Source organism: Heterocephalus glaber, unplaced genomic scaffold (assembly GCF_053883595.1).
Source record: "Heterocephalus glaber isolate CG9 unplaced genomic scaffold, H.glaber_assembly_v1.0 deba00000594, whole genome shotgun sequence".
Taxonomy (NCBI): domain Eukaryota; kingdom Metazoa; phylum Chordata; class Mammalia; order Rodentia; family Bathyergidae; genus Heterocephalus; species Heterocephalus glaber.
In genome coordinates this window covers 34419170-34445555 of record NW_028258151.1, presented here as the reverse complement: position 1 = coordinate 34445555, position 26386 = coordinate 34419170, and the positions used below count along the sequence as shown (strand labels likewise).

At 49.1% G+C, this 26386-nt stretch overlaps 3 protein-coding genes across 21 annotated transcripts in view; 2 read left to right on the top strand and 1 right to left on the bottom strand.

Annotated features, from left to right (window-relative positions):
- Window positions 1–12: 12 nt before the first annotated feature.
- Kbtbd4 (kelch repeat and BTB domain containing 4) lies at window positions 13–4362 on the top strand. 3 transcript variants are annotated; one of them, XM_087205112.1, is made up of 5 exons: window positions 55–94; window positions 872–883; window positions 944–1549; window positions 2071–2177; window positions 2837–4362. In XM_087205112.1, the coding sequence occupies exons 1-5, from the start codon at window positions 55–57 to the stop codon at window positions 3695–3697; spliced, it is 1626 nt and encodes a 541-aa protein (XP_087061238.1). In that variant the 3' UTR covers window positions 3698–4362. The 3 variants fall into 3 exon arrangements, with proteins under 3 accessions (XP_004851876.1, XP_087061238.1, XP_004851877.1); XM_004851819.4 differs by having other exon boundaries at window positions 13–178; window positions 867–1549; XM_004851820.3 differs by lacking the exon at window positions 55–94 and adding an exon at window positions 209–468 and having other exon boundaries at window positions 867–1549.
- A 407-nt stretch (window positions 4363–4769) lies between these two features.
- On the bottom strand, window positions 4770–9323 carry Ptpmt1 (protein tyrosine phosphatase mitochondrial 1). Its single transcript, XM_004851817.4, has 4 exons — window positions 9078–9323; window positions 8815–8895; window positions 5826–6017; window positions 4770–5063 (listed from the first exon to the last, which is right to left on the bottom strand). The coding sequence occupies exons 1-4, from the start codon at window positions 9249–9251 to the stop codon at window positions 4920–4922; spliced, it is 591 nt and encodes a 196-aa protein (XP_004851874.1). The 5' UTR covers window positions 9252–9323; the 3' UTR covers window positions 4770–4919.
- A 9975-nt stretch (window positions 9324–19298) lies between these two features.
- The window catches only part of Celf1 (CUGBP Elav-like family member 1), an 81785-nt gene continuing 74697 nt past the window's right edge, over window positions 19299–26386 (top strand). For 10 of the 17 annotated variants that reach the window (XM_087205110.1, XM_087205109.1, XM_021264191.2 and 7 more), the window contains exon 1: window positions 19300–19458. The gene's annotated coding sequence lies outside the window, so the exon portion shown is untranslated. Of the gene's footprint in view, window positions 19459–19996; window positions 20139–26386 lie in introns of those variants that run through there. The other 7 variants (XM_087205100.1, XM_087205098.1, XM_021264183.2 and 4 more) reach the window with 4 other exon arrangements.

Sequence of the window (26386 nt, the reverse complement as noted above, 5' to 3'; positions counted from 1 at the left end):
CTTCCGGGCGGTGAGCGGGGTTGGAAGCAGAAGTTCCGGGTTCCGGGTATCGGGATGAATGGAGGGCTTTCAGGTGAGAGGGCAAGACCATCAGGTTGAGAAACTGTGAGGTGAACGAAGCCCTAGTTCGGTGTGGAAGAAGCTGGGGCGAAGCAGAAGACGCTGAAGAAACGGACAGGTGAGAGGAGAAGGGGCGGGTGTTCTGGGTTCTACGTTTCACACCCCTCCCCCGCTCCCTGAGCTAAGCTTTAGAAGACAGCGGACGGTGAAAGGGGGCGGGGGCGCGGAGCGGTTTCCATGACGACCATTTCTCAGGTGACTCCAAGTGGAGTCAGGACCCCGCACAGCGTTATGGGCTTCTGTGTGTCCCGAGCTGGGGACAGTCTTTAGGGCGAGCGGGGTAAGGGTTGGGACAGAAGTTCAGAAATGAGCAAGAGGATTAAGGAGTTCCAGGCCTCGCCTCACAATGTAGGATCTGGACTCCGCGTGCAGGGAGGGGGAGAAGCCACCGGGACGCGGGGGGCTGGGGGTTCTGGTTCCGCTTCCGTGGGCCTCGCTAGTTTTATGCCTAAGTTACTTGGTTAGTGAAGCTAGTATCATAGGCGTTTTCTAGCCCTTTTCTTTCATGTGTTGGCCTAAATCCCAAGCCTTTTTGTTATATCCTGGGAAACCATATTTGATGTACTCTCAGGGAAACCAACAGAGTTGGGACTTTTATTGATTTCCTTAGGGGAGGGCTGCAACTGCAGGAAAATGAGCCCAGCTGTGGCTGAAGGTGCATGGCAGGAATGCCGCTGGCAGGGCCAGGACTAAGGCCAGTCTGGCCCATTTTGGTCTCAGTTTTTCCGTCTCCCTTCCCTTCTCAGGTCAGACAGTTGGAATCCCAGACTGCGGTTGTGAATTCCCCAAGCTCCTCCGAGGTGGTGTTGCTTTGCCAGAAGCTGACAGAAGTTGGCCACCATGGAGTCACCAGAGGAGCCTGGGGCGTCCATGGATGAGAACTACTTTGTAAACTACACTTTCAAAGATCGGTCCCACTCAGGCCGAGTGGCCCAGGGCATCATGAAGCTGTGTCTGGAGGAGGAGCTCTTTGCTGACGTCACCATTTCCGTGGAAGGCCGAGAGTTCCAGCTTCACCGGCTGGTCCTCTCGGCTCAGAGCTGCTTCTTCCGATCCATGTTCACGTCCAACCTGAAGGAGGCTCACAATCGGGTGATTGTGTTGCAGGATGTCAGCGAGTCTGTTTTCCAGCTCCTGGTGGACTATATCTACCACGGCACCGTGAAACTGCGGGCGGAGGAGCTCCAGGAAATTTATGAGGTAGCAGACATGTACCAGCTGACGTCTCTCTTTGAGGAATGTTCTCGGTTTTTGGCCCGCACGGTACAGGTGGGAAATTGCCTGCAGGTGATGTGGCTGGCAGATCGGCACAGTGATCCCGAGCTCTACACTGCTGCCAAGCACTGTGCCAAGACCCACCTGGCCCAGCTCCAGAGCACGGAGGAGTTTCTCCACCTGCCACACCACCTCCTCATGGATATCATCTCCGGTAGGCTGCGGGGGGGGGGGGCCCTGATGTTCAGTGGGTTTCCTCATTCTGGAGAAGGGAGCTGCAAGCTTCCTAGTTGGAGTTTAGGTTGAGGCCAAGCTTCACTGTTGTAGCAGCCGTCAGGGATGGAGTGCCTTACGGAAGCCGCAGCCAGGAAAATAAAAGCAGCAGCACTTTCTCACAAAAGGCAGTGAGGAAGCCAGGCATGATGGCGCACACCTGTAGTCTCAGCACACTGGGAGGATGAGGCAGGAGGATCCAAAGGTTGAACAACTTGGTGAGACCGTGTCTAAAAATAAAAAATGGACTGGGTTATATAGTTCAATTTGAAGGCCCTGAGTTCAATCCCCAGTACAGAGAACGAAGTAACTTTTTCTGTGCGTGTTCTTGTCTGACCTCTACTTGGCATATGTGCGTGTGTGTGTGTATCTAGTCTAACTCACAGTGGTGGTCTAATAAGGTGATTCTTTGAATTTCCTCTTCAGATTGTCACTGACTGTGCCTTACTCTGGCTCTCACAGATGGAGTTCCGTGTTCCCAGAACCCAACAGAAGTGATAGAAGCTTGGATCAATTTTAATAAAGAGGAAAGAGAGGCATTTTCAGAGTCACTCAGGACCAGCTTAAAGGTAAGGTGGATTCCTGAATCGCTGGGGCACCGTAATCTGCATCCATCCATCAGCTGGGCTCGCACCTGAGGTCTGCTGGGTCAATGGTCTCTGGCCAAAGCTGACAGGAGCTGGGAGGAGACTATGTCTATGAGCTCAGAAGCCTCCAATCTGTGAGCATCCACACTCCTTTTTGGTTCATCATTGTTTTGTTGTTGTTTGAGACAGTGTCTCACTATTGTGGGCTGCCCTTGACCCACTTCATAGCCCATGCTGGCCTCAAAGTCCCGATTCTCCTGCCTCAGCTTCCCAAGTGCTGGGATTTCATGTGTGCGCCACCATGCCCAGCTTCAAACCTCCTTAAGAGAACTCCTTTCATCAGTGAGTTAACAATCCTTGGGCTGGGGATATAGCTTAGTGGTGCTTGCTTAGCACGCGAGAGACCTTGGGTTTGACCTCAGAAAAAGGAAAAGATCCTTTGCCTGAACCACCAGCTTGTGATTGATCTTCTCTGCCCAATTCTCTGCACCAGCAGCAAATGTCTAAAGGAAGATGCGCAGTTAAGGACAGGCAGGACGGCAGACAGGCAGGAGACATGAGTGGGTTAGAGCAGGGCACCAAGAGAGGCTGGGCCTTTCGCTGAGAGCTTCCTGTCACTCACACTTTGATACCACCGGCAGGAAATTGGGGAGAATGTGCACATTTACCTCATCGGGAAAGAGTCCTCGCGCACGCACTCCCTTGCTGTGTCGCTGCACTGTTCGGAAGACGACTTCATCAGTGTCAGTGGCCAGAACAGCTTGTCCCACCAGATCACAGCGGCCTGCAAGCACGGCGGGGACCTGTACGTGGTGGGCGGCTCCATCCCTCGGCGCATGTGGAAGTGCAACAATGCCACGGTGGACTGGGAGTGGTGTGCACCGCTGCCTCGGGACCGGCTGCAGCACACACTGGTGTCTGTGCCAGGCAAGGATGCCATCTACTCGCTGGGGGGCAAGACGCTGCAGGACACCCTGTCCAATGCCGTCATCTACTACCGCGTGGGCGATAATGTGTGGACGGAGACGACCCAGCTGGAGGTGGCGGTGTCGGGGGCCACCGGCGCCAACCTCAATGGGATCATCTACTTACTGGGGGGCGAGGAGAATGACCTGGACTTCTTCACCAAGCCTTCCCGACTCATCCAGTGCTTCGACACCGAGACAGACAAGTGCCACGTGAAGCCCTACGTGCTGCCGTTCGCGGGCCGCATGCACGCGGCTGTGCACAAGGATCTGGTGTTCATCGTGGCCGAAGGGCACTCTCTGGTGTGCTACAACCCCCTGCTGGACAGCTTCACGCGGCTCTGCCTGCCTGAGGCCTGGAGCGCCGCCCCATCCCTCTGGAAGATCGCCAGCTGCAATGGCAGCATCTACGTCTTCCGCGACCGGTACAAGAAAGGAGACGCCAACACCTACAAGCTGGACCCTGCCACATCAGCTGTGACTGTCACCAGGGGCATCAAGGTGCTGCTCACCAATCTGCAGTTCGTGTTGGCCTAAGGCGGGCACATGGAGAGCAGCTGGCTCGTTTGCCCTCCCTTTTCCTCCAGCGCCCCAGCCACACTCCAAGTCCCTGAGCCCCAGTTCCTAGAACATGCTCTTCTGGACACTCAGTCCTCCCCTGAACCCCTGGGGTGATCTGTTGGGGGCTTTCTTAGACTGCAGCTCTGCTGGCTGCGTGCATCCAGCAGCACCAGCTTGTCCTCGCCTTCCCTCCACCCTGGGTCTCGCCTCCCTCTCCTGATCAGTGTTAAGTGGATGCAGCTGGTCCCAGGGCAGAAGGCCCCACCCCTCCTTTTCCCCTGCAGCCTGCAGCATGGCTCATTGAGCATTGCCCATGGAGAATGGGGATCAGGGTTTTCCTTGCAGCTTTGGGCAGGAGGGTGAACTAAGCTGAAGGTGCACTTCACCAGCAAGGGTCAGCTTTAGGACTCAGGTCCTCCTAGTGTTTTTTCATCCATCTGTCAGCAAAGTGACTTCGGTTTTCTTTTTAGACCACTCCAAGGGTGAGCCAGAAAAACAAGGAATTATTTCTAATTGATAGCAGAAGCTGTTTTTTCAAACTCAATATAATGTATAAGGTGTTTGTTTTTCTCAAAGGTCTAAGCTAAATTAAGAGCTATAATTACAAGTTCATACAAATAAAGGTTTCTGAAGGGCCAGAACATGTGGGATTGTGTTGAATCCCGAAGGGGAACTGATGTCAAACCCGAGCTCCCAGTCCAGCAGCACCCCATGTCCTTGTGTAAATACAAATCACCATTCCAAAAGCCCTGGGATTCTGACAGGTCCAAGAGCCAGAGCTTGGATTTCCTGTCTCTAGTGTTAAATGTCTGAGTTAGCTGGGCATGGTGGTACACACTTGTAACCCTAGCAGTTAGGCTGAGGCAGGAGGATTGCCACCAGTTCAAGGCCACCTAAAGTACATAGCAAGACCCTGTCTCAACTTCCCCACTCAAAAATCACAGAGTTATGGTGCTAAGTATCATTAGGCACAGTATTAGGTACACAATAAGTTTTTGTTGAAATTAGTGGGGTTTTTTAACCTTAATAAAATTTAAGCACACCAGTCTTCTTCTCCAGCCATGCAGCAGTGTTATTTGAAGATAATGAAACCAGGCAAAGGAAGCAAAGTGACCCACCACCTAGCACATTTCTGCCCTGTGGAGTCTGTAAATGTTTGTTCCATCTGGAGCGGAGCTGTCCTCGAGTCTCTGACATGTCAGGTGTCACCCTTGCCGCCTGTGGGGAGACGGGTGGCCTTGTGGAACTCCCTGAGGACCGTCAACTGGCCTGGCGTGATGTGGATGTGGTCCCGGATGCTGGCAATGGCTCTGATGGCCTCCTCCGGGCTCCAGTTGTGCACCTGAATCCGTACAGGATGGGGGTCAGCGGAAAAAGGAAGGCACGGCTGCCAGAGGACCCCAGAACTTTGTAAAAAACTCCACTTTAGGGGGTATGAACAAGTCACACTCCACTGCCAGGTGTGGTACTTGGAAGGCTGAGGACTGCTTGAGCCCAGGAGTCAGAGCCCAGCTGGGGCAGCTCAGCAAAACCCTGTCTTAAAATAAGAGGATGGGGTAGCACTATGTAGAGTGCTTACCAAGCATGCTCAAGGCCCTGGGTTCAACCCCACCCCCCAAGCAAAGAAGAGTCTAAAAATGAGTGTAGATATTTCTCTGTAGCTCATCAGCATGGCCAGAACAGAAATGGTTCGTTCATTCATTTAATTTTGTGGTACTGGGGATTGAACATAGGGCCCTGTCTCCCCGTTTTATACTGTTTCGAGACAGGGTCTTGCTAAGTTGCCCAGGCTGGGCTCAGACTTGAGCTGCTCCTGCCTCAGCATACAGGGATGGCAGGTGCACACCACCACACCCGGTTTACCCCTTGATACTTTCTCATTTTAAGTCTCCAAACCCATGAAGTCTGAGGAAGTGACGTCAGAGAGAAAAGACTCACACGTGTCCTGGCGGGCTGGCGGCAGCGCTGAGGTGAGCCGACCCAAGGAGCTCAGGTGCCGGGCCTGGTACCGCCCACCCCGGCAGCGTGAGATCCAGCCGTGGCTGCCTGCAGGGAGGCCCAGCAGCCGCAGTGCCACAGACTCCCAGCCGCACGCGCTCCCTACCTGGATCAGATATGCGGCCACCATGGTGGCGCTCCGGGAGCGGCCGGCCTTGCAGTGTACATAGACACACTGGCCCAGGGCCTCGTACTTCAGCGCGAACTGGACTCCTCTGTGCAGGTTGGCCAAGGTGGGGACCCCTGTCATGTCCACCGTGCTGAGCCGCAGCTGCTCGACGCCCACTTTCTTCCACTCCTGGCACCAGGGTCACCGCCAGGAAAAGCGAGGAAAGGAACCCACGATGGGCAGCGTGAAGGGGACACAAGGAAGCCTCAGGCTTTCCTACAGTGTAAATGCATATGCTCTTCTGTTTCCTTAAAGCCGGGCATGCTGGGACCCAGCACTCAGGAGGCTGAGGCAGGAGGATCACCACCAGCTAGAGGTCAGCCTAGCTGCATAGCAAGACCCTGTCTCAAATAAGCAGCTAAAAAAGTAAACAAATACATGTAAGTAAATAGTAAAAGCTGGGCATGGTGGCACACACCTGTAATCCCAGCATCTGGGAGGCTGAGGCTGGAGGATTGCAGCAATTTCCAGGCCAGCCTGAATTACAATGGGAGACCCTGTCTCAAAAAAACAAAAAATAAGTAAATAAATAAAATTAAAAGGCCTGGGAATGTACCTCAGTGTGAAGACTCTGGGTTCAATCTCCATTACTGAAAGAAAAGAGGGGGTTATCCTTTTAAAAGTAAAACATATCTTCCTTTGTTACTGCAAAATTATCACTTAAAAAGGAAGAAATTGAAATATACTCTCTGCCAAATCGGGCCACTTTATTTTGTGTGTGCATATGCGGGTGTGGTGCTAGGGATGGAACCCAGGGCCTTCACAGCAAGCCCCAGCCCCAGCCCGTTGTAAATTTAGAGATGGATCCTGCTAAGTCTCTACATTGGCCAGGCTGGCCTCAGACTTGCAATCCTCCTGCCTCAGCTTCCCAGAGTACTGGGATTACTGGGGTGTGCCATCACACTCAGCTATTTTTTGCTGTGAGGCTTAGGTATGCTGCAGCTACTCTTAACCTGTTTGGGAGGTATTGGGGATTTCAAGACCAAATGAAGGTCAGTACTTAATACTGCTCATAAAATTAACACAAACCGAGCACAGCGTTTTGCAGCCTGTGGCAGGCACCAGAAACCCCTGCAGAGTGGTTGACTACTCAGGACGAGGCCACCACCTCTGCGTTCCTTCATCAGTCTCCAGGGCTTGTAGGCAGGAATGTGCTATTTTAGCAAAGCCTCCAGACCATTCTCTGGCACACAGAGACATGAGAGCTGTTGCCTCAGAGACTTCCTTGCTAGTGGGCTAAGACAGCACCATCTCACAGAGGCCAGCGCCTCCCACCTAGGAACCGAGCATTTTCTGTGGGTGCCCATGAGATGCCCTGGGAGAGAGCACATTCACGAACATTTACCCTGTGGCTAAGGCCCCCTCGGTTTCAGGGAGACTCCAAGGAACTGCTGCACATCCTTCTACATGTGTGCCATGGGGCTGGGGGGCTGCAAAGCAACTGATCCTCCTGTCTCAGCCTCCCGGGTGCTGGGACCACAGGTTCAAGCCAGATGGGGGGTGGAGGTGGGGGTAGAGGTGATAAACTTGGCTGTTAGAACACCTTACACAGTTCCTTTCCAGCCTCATCCTCTAGTCCCTTCCCCAGCTGTAGGCACTGCATCCGTGACATCAAGCTCCACTCCCCAGTGCTCAGAGAGCGAGAGCGAGAGACAGACACAGACAGGGTGGAGAACAAACCCTGAGTCTCACATAGGCTAAATCTGCATTCTACCACTCAGCTGCACCTTCAGCCACTAAATAATACATTTTCAATGTGAGGCACAAACATTTGAAAGGTCTCTAAAAATCTATGGACTGAAATAATAGCATCTTAGCCGGGGATTTAGCTCAGTGGTTTCGCCACCTGCTGCGCAAGCGCAAGGACCCGAGTTTGATCCCCGGTACCAAAAAAAAAAGTAAAACGAAATAATAGCATCTTCATTAAGCTATGTGATGAGAAAGTTTTGGTTTTTTGTTTGGTGATATTGTGGATTGAACCCAGGGCCTTCACACTGAGCTACAACATCCCTACATCTTTTTTTTTTGGTACCGGGGATCAAACTCGGGTCCTTCTGCTTGCGCAGCAGGTGGCAAAACCACTGAGTTAAATCCCCAGCCCCTCTAGCCCTTTTAATTAAAAAAAAAATTAAAAATATTTTTCTTTTGAGACACCATCTCTTTAAATTTCCCAGGCTGGGGTTGAACTCAGATCTTCCTGCCTCCCCTCTGCCAGAGTGCTGGGGTTACAGGGGTGCACCACCGCCCCAGCCAAAATAATTTACTAAAAATAGGTGTTAAAACACTGTAAACATAGGGCAACCTCCTAATACCCATTGCAGAGGCCCCATAAGAAAGCGTTGACAGGGAACAACAATGAGGTTTTAGGCCTTAGTTGGACAGCACTGTGGATTTCCACCACCTCTTTCATAGGAATGCGGTAAGAAATCCCTCAAATCAAAGCCAGATAAACTGTGCGGGCCTGCACTTCCCAGTCATCTGGCAGAGTAGAGTGTGGGGCTGTTCTCCCCAGTGGGCAGGGCCTTCAGCTCACACCCCTAATGCAGCCTGACCCGCACACGCTTAGTGCCCAGAAAGTGGCTCTGCGATTTCAGTGACCGAAATTAAGAATATAACTGGATAAAGGAGTAAACAGACTTCCTCACTTTGTGAACTTACTCTGCTTTTGTTTGTTTGTTTTTGAGACAGGGTCTGGCTATGTTGCCCAGACTCGTCTCAAACTCCTAGGCTCAAGTGATCCTCCGGCCTCAGTCTCCTGAGTGCTGAGGCCACAGCTTCAAGCCAGGGCATGGAGGGGGTGTGGGGTCAACGTTACTGTGAAAGGCCCTTCCCGGTCCCCGGTTCCCTTCCGTCCCCTTCTGTCCCCACCCGCGGTCGCCGCATCCCGGAGCCCAAGCTCCTCTCTCCGGCCCGTCAGGCCCCTCACCTTGGAGCTGTTACACAGAAACCTGGTCTCGTACTTCTCGTTCATGGTGATCACCCCGCGCACGTTCTCGTCCTGGACCAGCTGCAGGGCACAGAGGGACCCCGGGGGCTCCTTCCCTGACCCTAGCCGGTCCCCCGGTTTCACCCGGTCCCCGGCCCCATTCCCCTGTACCCCAAACTCCCGTTTACCCTGTCCCCGTCCCCCCAGCGTGTCCCCTCCCCCGTCCTTGTTCCCCGTCGCCCACCGCGTCCCGCCCCGCCCACCTTGCGCGTCAAGCCCCGCAGCGGCAGCGCGCCCAGCAGCACGGTGCGGTCGATGCGGTGGTACCACTCGCGGTGGCCCGGGCCGCGCAGCTTCCCGCGGAGCACGGTGTACAGCAGCGTCGGGTAGAAGACCACGCGGGCCAGGCCGGCGCCCAGCCAAGCCGAGGGCTCCATCGGCCACCGGGCGCGGGGATTCCGGACCGGAACCGCGAGGGCGGAACCCCCGCGGACTCCGCCCCGGGGAGGGGACTGCGCAGTGGGGCCACCCGCCCAGCGGGACAGAGCCGGCTCGGGGCGGGGCAGCTGTGACGGGCGTGGCCAGTGCTCCGAGCTTTCGTTTTGTTTCATTTGTTTTCCCCACCACTGAGGGCGCTCGGTCGTCCGGCCCGAGGAACCCGGTGGCCTTCCCTCCCCAGTCTCAGGCCTGCCCCCTCCCTGGCCCAGACCCTACATGCGTAGTGTGAGATAATAAAGAAGAATATTCTTAAAAGCTCGCGCTGGGCGTGGTGGCTCAGGCCTGTAACCCGAATTCTCTAGGAGGCTGAGGCAGTAGGATCAAAGTTCCCTGGAGCAGCCTGGCCAATTTAGCAAAACCCTGTCTCCAAAGGTGGGGGAGGGGCTGGGGATGGAGCTCAATGTGAAGGCCGTGGGTTCGACCCCCACTACCGGAAGAAAAATTGGCATCCTGTTTACTGTTTGTTTTTTCTCTAAGTGGTATTTTTGGATATTATGCCACCTCACTGCAGATGGATGTAGATTAGATTTTATTCTTTCTCCCCCCAAAGCTGAGGACTGAACCCAGGGCCTTCACACTGAGCTACGTCTGAAGCCCTTTTTTATTTGGAGACAGGGTCTCCCTAAGTCACTGAGTTGCCCAGGCTGGCCTGGAGCTTGTGATCCTCCTGTTAGCCTCCCAGCATGCTAGGATCACAGGCCTGCACCACCATGCCTGTCTCCTCTTTAAGTTTCATTCTGAGACAAGGACTTGCTCTTTTGTTCAAATTGGCCTTGAACTTGCCATCCTCCTGCTTCAGCCTCCAAATAGCTGGGCCACAGGCGTGCTCTAAAGCAAACACCTGAGTGATCCTGACCTGCAGGTGCACTTGTGACCAGCGCGTGTTGAAGTTCAGGACACCTGTACACTGCTCCCCAGCTTCCTCATGTTCCTTTGTAATCCCTTCCTTTCTTGCCTGGCAACCACTGATCCACAGTTTATTAATTACCATTCTATAGAATTGTGTATAAATAGATGCGAATACTTTTAACTTTTTTTTGGTACTGGGGATCAAACTCGGGTCTTTGGGCTTGTGAGACAGGCGGCATAACCACTGAGCTAAATCCCCGGCCCCTATTTATAACTTTCAATGGTTATTATTAAATTTCCCTCCCAATACGCTGTATCTATATGCAGTAAGAGAGCCTGTTTCTTGTGTCTTTCTGAGGTGTGATCAAAACTATGGTAAATGCTGCAACTGAGTCCAGTGGAAACATTATGTCATAACCCAGGCGTGATGGCACATGTCTGTCATCCCAGCACTCAAGAGACTGAGGCAGGATGATCACCACTGAGTTTGAGGCCAACTTGGGCTACGTAGTGAGTTCAATGGCAGCCTGAACTACATAGTGAGACTTTGTCTCAAAAAAAAACAACACTGGAGCCAGGGATTTAGCTCAGTGGTTCCAGCAAGCACCTGCCTGGAAAGCATAAGGTCCTGAGTTCGATCCCCTGTACCAAAAACAAACAAGCAAAAAACAAAAAAACAACAACACTGTGCTAAGATCTCCCTAACTCATTAGATCTGACATCAAGCAACTTCAGGCACTTCCCCAAAGTCAAATTGACCACAAAAGGTAAATGTTGTGAATCAATTCAGGACACTGAGGCAGCCGTGACAGTGCAACTAAAGACCCTCACGAAAGAAGACTTCCAAGCAGCTGCAGAAAGTGGCAAGAACAATGAAAGAAGTGCATTCAAACCAAGGGGAGAATTTCGAGAGGGACTCATGGCAGTATGTCTTTTACCCCAATAAATTAAAAAAATTTTATACAGTCACTATATTTGTGATCACACCTGATAGTCCATAATTTATTTATTTTTTATTTCTATATTCCATAATTTGTTTATCCACTATTTCTAATTTGGGTTATTCTTTTGTTGTTTTTAGAGGAGCTATTATTATTTTTTCAGTATGGGGGATCAAACCTAAGGCCTTGCACATGCTAGGCCAGCGCTTTACCACTGAGAGGTCTCCCCAGCCCTAGTTGGGGCTGTTATTAATAAGACTGCTCCGAGTCATTTTTTGGTGTGGTTGTTTGTATGGTTTGGGTTGGGTTGGGTCTGTTTTTTTAGTATATGTGCTGCCGAAGCAAGCACAGGTTGGGTCTGTTTTTTGTGACAAGGTCTCACTATACAGTTCAGGCCGGCCTTGAACTCGCTATGTAGCCCAGGCTGGCCTCAAACTCGAGGTGATCCTCCTACCTCAGCATTTTGAGTACTGAGACCACAGCCATGCCCACCACACGTGGTTTACACATCATTCTTTTGTTGGAAAGAAGTACTTACTCATCTGTTGGGAGTGGAATTGCTGCGCAACAGGGGGTATGACTGTTTCCCAGTTTAGCTTTGGTAGATCCTGTCAGTCTTCCACAGGGGTTGGACTAATGTTTTTCCCCCACCAACAATATATGAGTTCCAAAGAAGGCTTCAGCTGGGCACTACGGCACATATCTGCAATTCCAGCACTCTGGGAAACTGAGGTAGGAGGATTGCAAGTTCAAGCCCAGCCTGGATAACTTAGCAACTTCATGAGACCCTGTGACAAAATAAAAAATAGAAAGGGAAGTGGATAAAAACAGAACTAAGATGTGTTATGTATGTGTACCAACTCACCAGGAGGAATGTAAGCATTATGTACTGCAAACATGTAGTAATAAAAATTTTTAAAATTAAAAAATTAAATGATTGGAAAAAATAAAAAGAACTGGGGGTGTAGCTCACTGTGGAGGCCCTGAGTTCAAACCTCAGTACAGGGGTAAAGAAGTGGCTTCCCTGGAAATGTCAGCAGGGAAATGCTGGTCTCATCAAAAGGTGCAGGGTTAACCAGACATTGACATGAAAGTCAGTGGGAGAGACATTTGGTGCTTATCTCACGTTCATGAAAACTAGAGCTAAACCCCAGATGTAAATGAAAGGTGAAAAGAATAAAGAAGTTGTTTTTATAACCCAGAGAAACAATTTTTCTTAAACAGAACACAGAAAGCACGAACTGTTGGGGCTGGGGATTTAGCTCAGTGGTTCTTCCACCTGCCTTGCAAGTGCAAGGTCCCATGTTGGATTCCCCAGTACCAAAAAGAAAAGAAAAGAAAAGAAAAGAAAACATGAACTGTGAAGCTGTAAATGGGACTTTATCTTTTTTTAAGCAAAACATTTATTGGTACATTTTAGATATACATGATGATAACACATCATAGGGAATTTGCACCTGTACATGATATATCCTTCCTCTTTTTTTTTAAGGAGACTTTATGAAAATTGAAAAACCAGTGTTCATCAAAGAAACCATTAAGAGCCAGGTGTGGTGGCTCATGCATGTGATCCTAGCTCTTGAGAGGCTGAAGCAGGAGGATTGACCTGAGATTGAGACAGCCCAGGCTACCTAGTGAATTCAAGGCCAGTCTGGACTACACAGCAAGACCTTGTCTCAAAACAAACAAAAGAAAGCATTAAGAAAATAGCAGTGCATCACATACTATAAGAAGACATAAAAAAAAAGACACATGTAACTTGTATTCAAAATATCTAAGAACTCCTACAAACCCATAAAAAAGATAAGCAATAAAAACAAGTCAGGAAAATGCTTTAGCAGGCAGCCCACAAGGGTAACACCAAATGGGCAATATACCTATGGAAAGGTGAATAAAATCCTGGGCCATTAGGAAAGAAAGTTAAATCACAATAAAGCCCCACTTCCAGAATGTGAAAGTCAGAAGAGCTGCTCTAGGCCACAGTGGTCGGACCCCCGCCCCCAGCATGTGCAGGGGTCCCGTCCTGCCCAGTAACTGATGGTGTACTTGAGGGAGCCCCGAGTGGATCCCACAAGGGTGAAGGTGTTGAAATTTAACCCCATGGTGAGGGATTAAGAAGACAGAAGATGAGTTTGTCTTTAGAAACGAGGCACCTGGGAGACAGAATTAAATAGGTCATCAGGGTGGAGACCCCATAATCCAATGGTGGTGCCTTAATCAGAGGAGACAGACAGACAGACGCCAGAAGATACTGCACACTCCTTGTCTCCTGACCCCTAAGGTTATTGCCTGATGCATCCCCTTGACCTTGAACCAAAACTGGGGGTCAAATAAGCCCTCCCCCCTTTTTTATGGTGGTTGGGATTTTGAACCAAGACTTTGAACATGCATGAGCTTGTCCACTGAGCTCTACCCCAGCTGGACCTCTTTTCTTTATAAAGTTACCCAGCCTCAACAGACAACCTACAATGTGGGAAAAAATTTTTAGCAGCTGTAACTCAGACAAAGGGCTACTATCTAGAATATGTAAAGAACTGAAAAAATTCAGACCCCCCAAATTCAAAGACCCAATTCAACAATGGGCATCTGAAATGAACAGACATTTCTCAGAGAAAGAAGTAAAAGCAGCAAATAAATATATGAAAAAATGTTCAACATCACTGGTCATTTGAGACATGCAGATGAAAACAACACTGAGAGTCCACCTCACCCCAGAAAGAATGGCTGCTATCAAGAAATCAACCAATAACAAATGCTGGCGGGGGTGTGGGGAAAAAGAAACCCTTCTCCATTGTTGGTGGGAGTGCAGACTGGTGCAACCACTGTGGAAATCAGTATGGAGATACCTCAAAGAACTAGGACTAGAGGTCCCGTTTGACCCAGCTATTCCCCTGCTGGGTATCTTCCCAAAAGAATTAAAAGAATCATACCACAGTGATATATGTGCACCCATATTTATAGTGGCACAGTTTGTAACAGCTAAAGCTTGGAAACAGCCCAAGTGCCCATCAACTGCAAACTGGATAAAGATGTGGGTTTTTTTTTTATAAAATGGAGTACTACTCAGCCATAAAGAACAAGAAACTAGAGACATTCATAGCTAAATGGATGCATATCAAGGCCATACTCTTTAAGTGAAATAAATAGGACACACGTGTAAGTACCAAATAGTTTCTCTGGTGTGAGAAACTGAGAGTGTAAATAAGGGTTAAAAGGATTAATAACTAATAATTGATACTTTGAAATAGGAAATGGTCCAAAGGGGTAGGGGTGGTGGGAGGAGATGGGGAAAGGAAAGGAGGAAAGGAAAAATTATGAGAAAAGAAAAAAAAAAGGAAACGATGTAAATAGAGAAGGGTGGAGGCAGTGAAGGGCGCACAGGCAATGGGGAAAAAATAAGAAGCAAGATCCATCATGTACAGGTACAAGTACTCAGTGATAAATGTAAATGAATTGTATACCTAAAATGTACCAATGAAAGAATTTAAGCAAAAAAAAAAAAAAAGTCACCCAGCCTCAGGCATTCCATTACACTGATGATGTTTTTTTTCTTCCTCTCACTAAGCTTACATCATGAACATTTTTTCCACAGTTAAATATTTTTCCCTATCATTATTTGAAAAAAAAATTGAAATTAAATATAATATCCTAGGTCAGGGATATAACATCATTTACTTTATCAATTTCCTTTGGTATCAAATTTTATGCTAAATAATGTTATGATTTCTGCACTTATCCATTATAGCTTTAGGATAAATTCCTAGCAAAGTATGTAAAATTTCAAATTCTGCCAGATTATCTGAATTTTATTTACACCCACATTTTCTTTTCTTTTCTTTTCTTTTCTTTTGGTGCCAGGGACTGAACTCAGGACTTTGCCCTTGCAAGGTAGGTGCAGTGCCATTGAAGTAAAGCCCCAGCCCTACATTTTCTTTCTTTCTTTTTTTTTTTTCTGGGACCAAACTCAGGACCTTGTACTTGCAAGGCAGATGGCGGAACCACTGAGCTAAATCCCTGGCCCTACATTTTCTTTTTTTGAGACAGCATCTCAATATATGTTTTAGGCTGACCTTGACTTCACTATGTACCCCAGGCTGGGTCAAACTCATGGGGATCCTCCTGCCTCAGCCTCTTCAGTGCTATGATTACAGGCGTGCACCACCACATTCCAGTCCCACTCAGATTTAGAGAAGTCTTGTTTCCCTGCACCCTTAGTAAAATTAGCTATTTTTTACTTTTTTTTTACATTGACTATTTATTTATTTATTTATTTATTTATTGAGACAGGGTCTTGCTATGTAGTCCAGATTGGCCTTGAACTTGTGGCACTCCTCCTGCCCCAGCCTCCTGGGTTTAGGGATTACAGGCATGCACCACCATGCCTGGCAACATTGGCTATTTTTATTTATTGATTGATTTTGGTTTTTGAGACAGGGTCTCAATATGTAGTTCAGGCTGGCCTTGAATTCACTATGGAGCCTGGGCTAGCATCCAACTCATAGCAAACTTCCTGCCTCAGCCTCCTAAGTGCTGGGATTACAGGGATGCACCACCATGCCTGGAAACATTGGCTATTTTTTTTTTTTTTTTGGTACTGGGGCTCAAACTTGGGACCTTGCGCTTTCAAGGCAGGTGCAGGAACCACTGAGCTAAATCCCTGGCCAACACTGGCTATTTTTTTTAAAAAATTTTGTTTTCTTTTTTTGATGGGATGGAACTTGGGACCTTGCACTTACTAGGCAGGCAGCAGAACCACTGAGCTAAATCCCCAGCCCCACACTGGCTATTTTTAAAAATAAATCTTGTGGTTTTGGGGGGTTTTTTTGGTACCAGGGATTGAACTCGGGTCCTTGTGCTTGCAGAGCAGGCAGCAAAACCACTGAGCTAAATCTCTGGCCCTTAAAAACAAATCTTAATCTATTTTTTTTAGCAGTGGCAAAGATCATTTGAAAAAATAAAAGAGGAAGAGTGAAGGAGAAATTGATTCTGCAGAATGAGCTTGGGCCAAGTAAAATAGGAAAAGCAAGATAAAAGTGCACCTTGGAGGATGCAGGGCGGGCTATGGTGAGAAATACCATGATACCCCTCATCTATTTTTGTTGTTATTGTTGTTTTGGGATAGGGTCTCCCTATGTAGTCCAGGCTGGCCTTGAACTTACTATGTAGTGCAGGCTGCCTCAAACTCACAGTGATCCTACTGCCTCAGCCTACAGAGTGCTGTGATTACAGGTGTGTGCCACTTCACCCAGCTAGCCCTAATCTTATTTATTTATTCATTCATTTTTATTTATTTATTTTTGGTACTGAGGATCAAACTCGGGACCTTGTGCTTTCGAGGCAGGTGGCAGAACCACTGAGCTAAGTCCCTGGCCCCTATTCATTCATTTTTGAGACAGTCTTGCTGTGGAGCCTAATCTTTTTTTTTTTTTGGCACTGGGGATCTAACTCAGGACCTCATGCTTGCCAGGCAGGTGGTGTGCCGCTGAGCTACATCACTAACCCTGAGAATAGTCTTTTTTTTTTTTTTTGTACCGGGGACCGAACACATGACCTTGTGCTTGAGAGGCAGGTGTGCTGCCACTGAGCTACATCCCCGGCCCAGCCTAATCTATTTTTAAGGCAGAAAAAGAAAAAAACAGAAAATGAAGCAGTAAACTTTATATGCTCTCAACTGGGCAGGGTGGCACATGGCTGTAATTCCAGCCCTCAGGAAGCTGAGGCAGGATGATCACCCCGAGTTCAAGGCCAGCCTGGGCTACGTAGTGAGTTTGAGACCAGCTTGGACTACACAGGACAACTCAGTGTCAAAAAACAAAACAAAACGGGGCTGGTGTAGCTCAAGGGCACTGGGGCTGGGGATTTAGCTCAATGGTTCTGCCACCTGCTTTACAAGTGCAAGGACCCGAGTTCAATCCCCAGTACCAAAAAAAAAAAAAAAAAAAAAAAAAGGCACTGCACTTGCCTGGCAAGTGCAAGGTCCTGAGTTTGATTCCCAGTACCAGATAAAAAAAAAAAAAAAAAAAAAGGCAGGATGAGAGAAAGTGATTTGGCAACATTGAATAAAGCCAAATCTAGGCTTAAAAAGAAAAAAAGTTTACAAGCTCTCTTAAATCCCACAGTCGGCTTTTTGTATTTGGACTGTATAGCATTTTGTCTGTGCTGCTGAAACCCTTTGAAGTTACAAGACTTGTGGGTGTTCTTCGTGTAGCTGTTCTCCCCTACTGGACTGGGAGGCTGTGCCTTCCGTGGTTACTAGATGCAAGAGGGACATCAGTTCCTGCCAGCAGATCCTCTCCCGCAAAAGGGAGCCCTTCATGGTTGGGGCAGATAAAATAAGGGAAGGTTTTTGGCTGCTTTTCAAGAAATATCTATTGAGGCAGACACCAAACAGCACTGGAGACAGAAGAGGATAACAAGACAGGTGTGCTCTTACGTAGTTCATGGACATGTTCCAGGACGCTTCTACAAGGTAGGCAATCCACTTTCTCTGTTTTACCCATCTCCTAGAGAGGCTTATTCCTCTATTCAGCACTTACTGAGCACCTATTTCAGTTGGGCAGCACCTGAGGGCATAGCAGTCAATAAAATGGATGGAACTCATGCTCGTGGGAGGAGACTGCACATAAAACAAGTAGAACATGTAAGAAAATATATACTTTATAGATGGTGACCCATGTTTTGGATAAAAACAAGGCAAGAAAGGGCGACGTGAAGCACAGGTTGCCTGTGAGCACATGTGTGAGCACATGGCGTGTGACTTTAAGTAGTGCAGTTTGAGAAGGTTGGGCTGCAAGGGCTACATTGTTTTTTTAATTTATTTTATTTTTTTGGTACTGGGGATCGAACTTGGGTCCTTGTGCTTGCGCTGCAGGCGGTGAAACCACTGAGGTAAATCCGCGGCCCTGAGAGGGCTACACTGAAGTTGAGACCTGCAGGAAGTGGGCTCCACGACTCCAGGGAGCACAAGAGACAAATTCTCTGCCTGGAACATTCTGTGATCTTGATCTACGGTAGCTGGGAGAGATAAAATTAATTGTGGTAATGTTTAGGACAACATTTTCTAAGCTTAAATGGTCTATAAATAGAGGGTGTTTTCAGTAAATTACACATAAGACTATTAGCAAGAACAAGATCATATATCAGCATTATGAACGGATATTAAACAACAGTACAATTAGGAAATATAATGTACAACCTAATTGTCCACTGTGTATGAAATCAGAAAAATTGTGGTTAGTCCCCGCCGCCAAAGGGAAAACCCTTGAGGTTTCAGCTTGGGGGTCCACTTGTTTTTTTTGTGGTAAGTAGGGTATAATCAGTACTTGTGGGTATAAAAATTATGTGCTCTGGGAAGCCAGATGATGTTGCAGAGAAATCATTTGCAAACCCATGAGTTATTTGTAAATTGATGGGGCCAAAAGTCGCAGGACTGAGTTTCCTCAATGTGCATTCCACTGTTTCATAAGATCTGGATCTAGGACCTGCTCGATAAACAACAGCAAACTGCCTTGTGTTGCTGTGTCGTTTTTATTCCATCTCGACCCAGGGGTTCGTAACTCTGGAGGCGTTCTTGAAACACCAATCTGGATTGAGGGGTGGGGATCATGTTCAAGTAGGTTAGAGCTGGGAGCCGAGAGTAATGGAATCCTGCGCCTCCGGGTGCCACACGCAGGGTCTTTGCCAAGTGTGCGCTCACCCTGCCGATCCTCTGGCAGACAGAGGCACTGCCCTAACCTGAAAGCATGCGCTCCCATCCCGCACGCCCGCACGGAAGAAAGAAGGCCTGGACGCTGCTGCTGATCCCGTGGTGCAAAAAGGAGGACGCGCCCTGTGCCCACGGGGGTCCAAGCTCCGTTCACTCTTGCACGCAATACTTTATTAAGTGTACATGCAGCGCCAGCCAGGGCTGCTTGCCCACCCCGGTCATCCAGAGCTCCTATGAGTTGCAGCGCACGGAGCCGAAAACTCCAGGGCAGAGTCTTCCCTCCAGCACAGCTTGGAGACAAAGAGATGCACCCCTGCAGCTCCCAGGGCGGAGGGCTCCGCCCGCGGGCCGCGGCTTCGGCGGGGTTGCAGCTCCACTCTCGGGCCCCAGGGGGCGCTGCAGCGCGGGCGCCAGTCCCGCCCCGCCCCGCTCCGCCCTCGCCTCTTCTCGGTGGTCCCTCCCCCTCACCGCCCTCCCCGCCGGTGGTAGCCGCCGGAAGTGCCGCCATTTTGGGTGTTCTGCTCTAGCGGCAGCGGCGGCGGCGGCGGGACGCGGAGGCTCCCCCGGGACTTGGCCTCAGCAACGAGGCGGCGGCGGCTGCAGAGTCGCAGGCAGCAGCTGAGGCGGCGGCGGGCTCAGGTGCAGCCGCTGGTGAGTGCGGCGGCCGCGGGATAACGGGCCACAGGGCCGAGGGAGGGAGGGAAGGAAGCGGCAGAGGGAGGGAAAGGAGGTGGAGGGAGGCGCCGCTGGGCGGGTCCGGTGTGGCCGGCCGCGGGTCACTGGGCCCTCGGGGCGCGGTCGCCGCGCTTTCCCCGCGCCCCGGGGCAGGACCTAGGTAGGGTCCCGGGTCGGGGTCTTTGGCGCCCTGGTTCCTGTCCCGAGCCCCGCGCTGGGGAGACCCGCCCTCCTCGTGGCCCGGCGGCTGCGTCCCCTGGCCGGAGTGTTCCCGTCCCCCCGCCGCTCTGCCGGACCCAGCCTGCCCACTCCGGACGCCCCTGCGCTGACCCCTGTGCCCCACGTGTGCCGGGTGCCCACCCTGGGGTGCCGGGGTCCCCGCCTCTAGAGAGCAGCGCTCCTCGCGAGTCCCGGGCGCCCCCGCGCCTCGCCCCACCTCCGCGGCGCCTGGCTCGCCCTCCCCCACGTCAGGTGCTCACCCCGTCAGCGCCGCACCCCGGGGCGCGGCCGGGGACCCGGCTTTGCGTTCCTGAGATTGAGGATGTCGGGCGGCGGTCCTCCTCCCGGCAGGAGGTCCCGGTAGTTCCCCAGGACCCTCCACACGCTCCAAGGGGCTTCTGACTGGTGTGGGTTCCTTGCCGTGGTGGAGGGGAAAGGTAGTGGCGGGGTTTCGGGGGCAGCCGGTTCCCAGCAAAATGCTGGCGGGTGGAGTCGGCGTTGCACGTTGATGACCGGGTCACAGGCTGCCTAACAGTTGAGAGGACGGGTGGTGTGTAAAGCCTGTGCTGGAAGAGGTCGCGAACACACAGGCATCCTCTGCGGGAACTTCACCTCTTAAAGGTCTTTCACGCTGTCTCTCTGGCAGTTCTCAGGCTATGAGTGCATTCTTTCACCTTTCCATGCGGGTGGCACTGTAAGTTTCGGTTTCTCCGTAGACCCTTGTTGAGAATGAAGGTGTCGCTAGGCACCCTGGGTTCCTTCGGTTTTAGCGTTCAGGAGTCCGCTGGGAAAATCTCCGAGTTGTTAGCACAGCGTGCACAAACTATTGCTGCCGACCTTTTCTCCCCGTGCCACTTCCTGTGTCCTAGCTTCGCAGAATACTGTATGGTTTCCAAACATGACTCGGGCGGGATCGAAGCAGCGTTGTTGGGAAAGCAGAGCGGGAGCTTTCAGCTGTTGCTTTACCCAGGAAGCCTAGGGTTCCCCTAGCGGAGACCGCACTGGGCCGGCCACCACCTGTTCGCGAAGGCGGGCTGTGGCCCATGCTTAGGCCTCCTCCTCCGGGCACCGGTCGTTCTGGCCCTCAGGCCACTTCTTGGATAACATCTCCGCTTGAGATGCATTGGCTGGGGGCTGTTAGAAATGGGAGCCCCCCCCCCCCCCGTGGAAATCGAGGCCCTCATAAGTCAAGGAATTATTTGCCCAGAGATCCGTAGCAAGTGCTCTTAAAGCAGTCTTAAGACTCCGAGGAGAGGTTCGCCTTGGGTTTTTTTTTTTTTTAATATAACCATATCATGAGCAGTAATGTAAATTGCCCTTTGAGGTGTGATGGGATGGAAAGAACCCTGGGTGTAAAGTTAGAAGGCCTGCATGGAAATCGATGCTCCTGTCAGGTTATTAGTTACACAACCTTGACCGAATCATTGAATTTATTTTAGGCTGCGAAATGGAGGGAATGGTGTCTTTCTCAAATGGTGCTAGCTCCCCTTGCATGCAGTAACATGTGAAAGTATTCTAGGCAGGCAGTGAAATCTGGAGTCGGAATGGTTTGTTTTTCTAAAGATTTCCATTATTACTACGGAAGTTACAGATTCATTATAAAAATACAGTTTAGTTAAAAGGAAGAAATTTAGTCATAGTTCTCTCACGTGATTAATATTTGGTTGTTATCTTGCCCATCCTTTTTACGTGCTGTAGAAGTGTTTGTTATTTACCGAAATAGGCTTGTCCTACTCAGTTTGGTGATGTTTTTAAGATTGATTCTTTAATTTTAATTTTTAGTAGTGTGTTTACGGTATATACCGATTACATCTTTTGTGTGCAGTTGGTACATACACATAACACATTTCTTTTTCCCTCCCCTTCCCCTGTCCTCCCCCTTCTCTCCATGTCTTGGTCTCCTTCCTGTTTTGAAGATTTGATAATAGGTGCTGGGCATGGTTTCTTTTCTGTACTCAGCCGCTTCTGCGCACTTGAGCTAGGCTACTGGATAGCTCAGCACAGATACAGGAAATCCCTCTTTTAAACACATCCCAGTCTGGAAGAGGGGAAAAGAAGGTGGCAGAGACCCAGTAGTTATTGTGTGTTGGGCTCTTGTGTGGTTTTTTTTTTTTAAGATTTGGTAAATGTGGAGCGTACGTCCTGAGTTCCATGACCCTTCTCTCCACTGCACTTTGGCTTCTGGAACTGTTTCCTGTGAGGCAACCTAAGGAGGAAGTGGGCTGTGAGGTGGTAGTGGCCGGGGGCTTGGAAGAGAAGCGCTGTCACCTGGGGGGAGGAGGAGCCCCAGCTCCTGCTCAGCCTTGGGCACTTCAGCAAATGACTGTCTTGTTTAACCAGTGACTGGATTTGCTTAAGCGCTTTCCTCTAGCTTTTTTAAAAAAATAAAAATAAAAAAGAGCTTTTAAAATTTTTTTATTTTTTAAAAAGAGCTTTATTAAGATCTAATTTATGTATCATACAATTCACTCTTTCACAGTGTAAAATTTGATGGTTTCACTATATGGTTAATTAGAAGAAATTGTTAGACTGGGGGTAGCTCAGTAGAGTGATTGCCTAGCATGTGTGAAGTTCTTCATTTGATCCCTAGAACTGCAAAAACAAACAAAAAGTAACAAGATTTCTCATTTGGCCATTTTTTATGGTTTTCTTTTGAGACAGATACTCACTGGGTAGCCCAGGCTGGCTGTGAAGTACAGGCGATCCTCCTGCCTTCCCGAGTACTGAGACTACAGGTGTGCACCATCACCCTGGCCTATTTTTTTAAAAATTTGATTTCTTAAAAATTTTTTGAAACAGTGTCTCACTGTGTAGCACAGGTTGGCCTTGAACTCACAGCAATCCTCCTGCCTCAGCCTCCTGAGTGCTGGGATTTATTTTTTGACACTGAGGGTGAACTCAGGGGCCTTCAACCTGAGCAACACCTTCAGCCCTTTAAATTTTGTTTTGTTTTTTTGAAAGAGGATCTTGCTGTGTAATTCAGGCTGGCCTTGAACTCACTATGTAGCCCAGGCTGGCCTCAAACTTGAAGCAGTCCTCCTGCCTTACCCTCCTGAGTGCTGGGATCACAGGAGTGCACAACCACTCTTGACTTAAACATTGTTTTTATTGTTTTGTTTGTTTTGGTACCAGGGATTGAATTTGGAACCTTGGGCTTTTGAGGCAGGTGGGGGAACCACTGAGCTAAATCCCTGGCCCACTTAAACATTGTTCTCGATACAGGAGCTCACTAAATTGCTCATGCTGGGGTCAAACTTGTGATTTTCCTGTCTTAGCTTCCCAGAGTGCTGGGATTTCAGGGGTGTGCCACCATTTATTTATTTTGAGACTGGGTCTTAACGTGTTACCCAGGCTGAACTTGAACTCCTGGGCTCAAGTGATCCTCATGCCTCAGCTTCCTGAGTAGCTGGACTATAGGCACACACCCAATATCTGATTGCTTAAAAAAAATTTTTTTTTTGGTACCGGGGATCGAACTCAGGACCTTGAGCGTACCAGGCAGGTGCAGTGCCACTGAGCTAAATCTCCAGCCTTAAAAAATTTTTATGGTGGTAGAAAACACATGACAGAATTTACCATTTTAGCCATTTTTAGGTGTACAGTTCTGTGGCATTAATTGCATTCACATTTTTAAGAAACAGTTTTCCAGAAGTCTGAAAAGGTCTTGTGTATATGAAACTTTATTCATTAAAGAACTGCCCTTTCAGTCGGGTGTGATGGTGCATGACTGTAATCCCAGCACTTGGGAAGCTGAGGCAGAAGGATCGAAAGTTTGAGGCCAGCCTGGAATACATAGCAAGACCCTGTCTCAAAAACAGAACTCTCCTTTTTCCTCCTTCCTTCAGCCCCTGGTAACTTTTTACCCCATACTGGGGGTTAAACGCAGGGACTTGCACATCGTGCTCTACCACTGAGGGGCCCCCTCCCCTGCCCCCGTGGTGTTGTAGATTGCAGCTGGGCCTTGCTGAGCCACATTCCAAGCCCTTTTAAAAAACCGTTTATTTTTGTGGCGTGAGCTCTATCTTCAGTACCTCTCTTCCCTTTTCTGAGGCAGGGTCTCACCAAAGTGCTAATTAGGCTCAGGAAGAACTTCAACTTGGGATCCTTTTGTCTCAGCCTTTCAGAGTGCTGGGGTTACAGGCATACTTTTCTGGTTTTTCATTTTCTGTGTGGTACTGAGGGATGAAACCTAGGGAGTGGTGAGCTATATCTGCAACTCTTTTAACTTTATTTTTCTTGGTACTGAGGATCGAACTCAGGACCTTGTGCTTGCCAGGAAGGTGCAGTGCGACTGAGCTAAATTTCTGGCCCTGCCACCTTTTTTTTGTACCGGGGATCGAACCTGGGTTCTTGCACTTGCAGGGCAGGCGGCCAAACCATTGAGCTAAATTCCCAGCCCCCATCCCTCCCTATTTACAAAGACTTTGTTTCCATTTTTCTATTTTCTCATATTAATTCCATTCCCCTCTTTTCTTTCCCCTACCCCTCCCACTTCCCCCTCTCCTTTGCCCCTTTTCTTCGTATTTCACATTATCTATTATACCTTTTAGTCCTTATTTACACTTTCAGTTTCTCACACTAGAGAAACTATTCGGTATTTACACATGTGTGTCCTGTTTATTTTACTTAAGCGTATCGAGGAGACACTTTCAAAAAGAAAAAACAAAAGGGGCCGGGAATATAGCTCAGTAGCATAGTACCTGCCTGGCAAATGCAAGGCCCTGAGTCCAATTCCTGGTACCAAAAAAGCCCCCCAAACTAGAGATTTATAGCTGAGTGGTAAAAGCGTCCCAGGGTTCGAATCCTAGGCTCCCCCAAAAGATTACATTTTATAGCATTTTGGGTTTCTTTTTGTGAGTGAGGGGGTACCTGGGATTGAACTGAGGACCTCAAGCCTGCCAGGAAGTTGCTGTGCTGCTGAGCTAAATCTCCAGCCCTAGCATTCTCAGAGGAGGGCTGCTCAACTTGTATGTATATATCCAAAAGTGGGGCTACTTGAACAACTCTCCAGCTGCTTTTTCATAGTATTTGTGCCACTTTACAGGGGAATGAACTTGGGACCTTGTGCTTGTGTGGCAGGCGGAGGCACCACTGAGCTAAATCCCTGGCCCTACTTTACAGTCTTTATAATCCCACCAACTGTGCACAAGTTTCAGTTTCTCCCTACCTCCTTTTGGGGTGGGGGGCTTATTTTGTTTTTTTTTGAGAGAGGGTCTCACCATGTGGTCCAGGCTGGCCTTGAACTCACCATGTAGTAGCCCAGCATAGCCTGGAGCTCGTGGTGATCCTCCAGCCTCAGCCTCCCTGAAGTGCTGGAATCACAGGGGTGTGCCACCACAACCAGCTCCAGCTCCTTGGTGTGTCCCCCCCCCCCCCCCCCCCCCCGCCTTTTGAGACAGGGTCTCACTGTGTAGTTTGTGTTGGCCTTGAACTACTCTAGCAGCGATCCTCTTGCCTCAGCCTCCCTGGGCTTGGTATTCCATGCGTGTGCCACCATGCCTGGCCCTTTGCCCATTTTTATTTTATTTTATTTTTTGGTACTGGGGATCGAACTCAGGACCTTTCGCTTGCAAGGCAGACAGTGGAACCACTGAGCTAAATCCCTGGCCCTTGCCCATTTTTAAATCGGCTTATTTGAGCTGGGGATGTAACTCAGTGGTAGAGCACTTGCCTCGTCCATACAAAGCCCTGAGTTTGATCCCCATCACTGCAAAAATATATATAGTGTATTTTTTTTTTTATTGTTGAGTTATAAGAGTTATTTTTTGGGTAGTAGCCCCTTATTGGTTGTATGATTTTCATCCATTTTTAGGTGTACAATTCAATGGCACTAATTACAGTTATGGAATCATCACCATTATCTTTCCAAAAATGTTTCATCAAATAGAAATAGAAACTCTGTAACCAGTAAGCATTAACTCTTGTCTTCCCTTGCCTCCAGGCTCTGGTTAGCCTCCAATTTACATTATCTCTGTAAATTTGCTTCTCTGGGTTTCTTGTAGCTGGAATCATACAGTACTTTCTTACCCTTTCACCTACTGTGTTGCTTTCAGGGTCCATGAATTTTGTAGCATGTGTCAGGACCCCATCCCCCCAACCCTGTTTTATTTTTGGTACTGGGGATTGAACCTAGCGCCTCTTTGTTGAGCTACATCCCCAGTCCTTTTTTTGTTTGTTTGTTTTGTTTTGTTTTTTTGAGGCAGGGTCTCCCTTTGTAGTTCACGCTGGCCCTGAACTCACTACATAGCCCAGGCTGGCCTGGAACTCTCAGCTATCCTCCTGCCTCAGCCTCCCTGAGTGCTGGGATTACAGGTGTGTGGCACCACACCCAGCTCCCCAGTCCTTTTTTTATTCTTTTGAGACAGGTCTAAGCTGCTCAGACTGGGCAGAAACTTGTGATCCTCCTGCATCAGCCCCCAGAGTGCTGGGATTACAGTTGACCTACCATGCATGCTAAGACCTCAGTCCATTGTACGGCAACTTTGCTCTGCTTCTCCCATCAGGAACGTCGCCTTCACTTTGCTCTCTTGCCTTCTTTTATAGTTCTGTAAAGATTATGGACTTTATTAGCATTCCTGCTCTAAGGATTGCCAATCATGGGGGAATGTCCACTGTCATTAAAACTTCTGAAAATTCAGACAGGTCAGTACACAGAATCTTATGCAGGAACCCATATCACAGTTTA

Excerpts from the sequence above, each read along its gene's own strand:
- Kbtbd4 (XM_087205112.1), top strand. The coding sequence starts at position 55 with ATGAATGGAGGGCTTTCAGGTGAGAGGGCAAGACCATCAG. Across the intron at positions 1,550-2,070 it reads CCTCATGGATATCATCTCCG|ATGGAGTTCCGTGTTCCCAG; the intron begins GTAGGCTGCGGG and ends TGGCTCTCACAG. Across the intron at positions 2,178-2,836 it reads CACTCAGGACCAGCTTAAAG|GAAATTGGGGAGAATGTGCA; the intron begins GTAAGGTGGATT and ends TACCACCGGCAG.
- Ptpmt1 (XM_004851817.4), bottom strand. The coding sequence starts at position 9,251 with ATGGAGCCCTCGGCTTGGCTGGGCGCCGGCCTGGCCCGCGTGGTCTTC. Across the intron at positions 8,896-9,077 it reads TGCGGGGCTTGACGCGCAAG|CTGGTCCAGGACGAGAACGT; the intron begins GTGGGCGGGGCG and ends TGTGCCCTGCAG. Across the intron at positions 6,018-8,814 it reads TTCTGTGTAACAGCTCCAAG|GAGTGGAAGAAAGTGGGCGT; the intron begins GTGAGGGGCCTG and ends CCCTGGTGCCAG.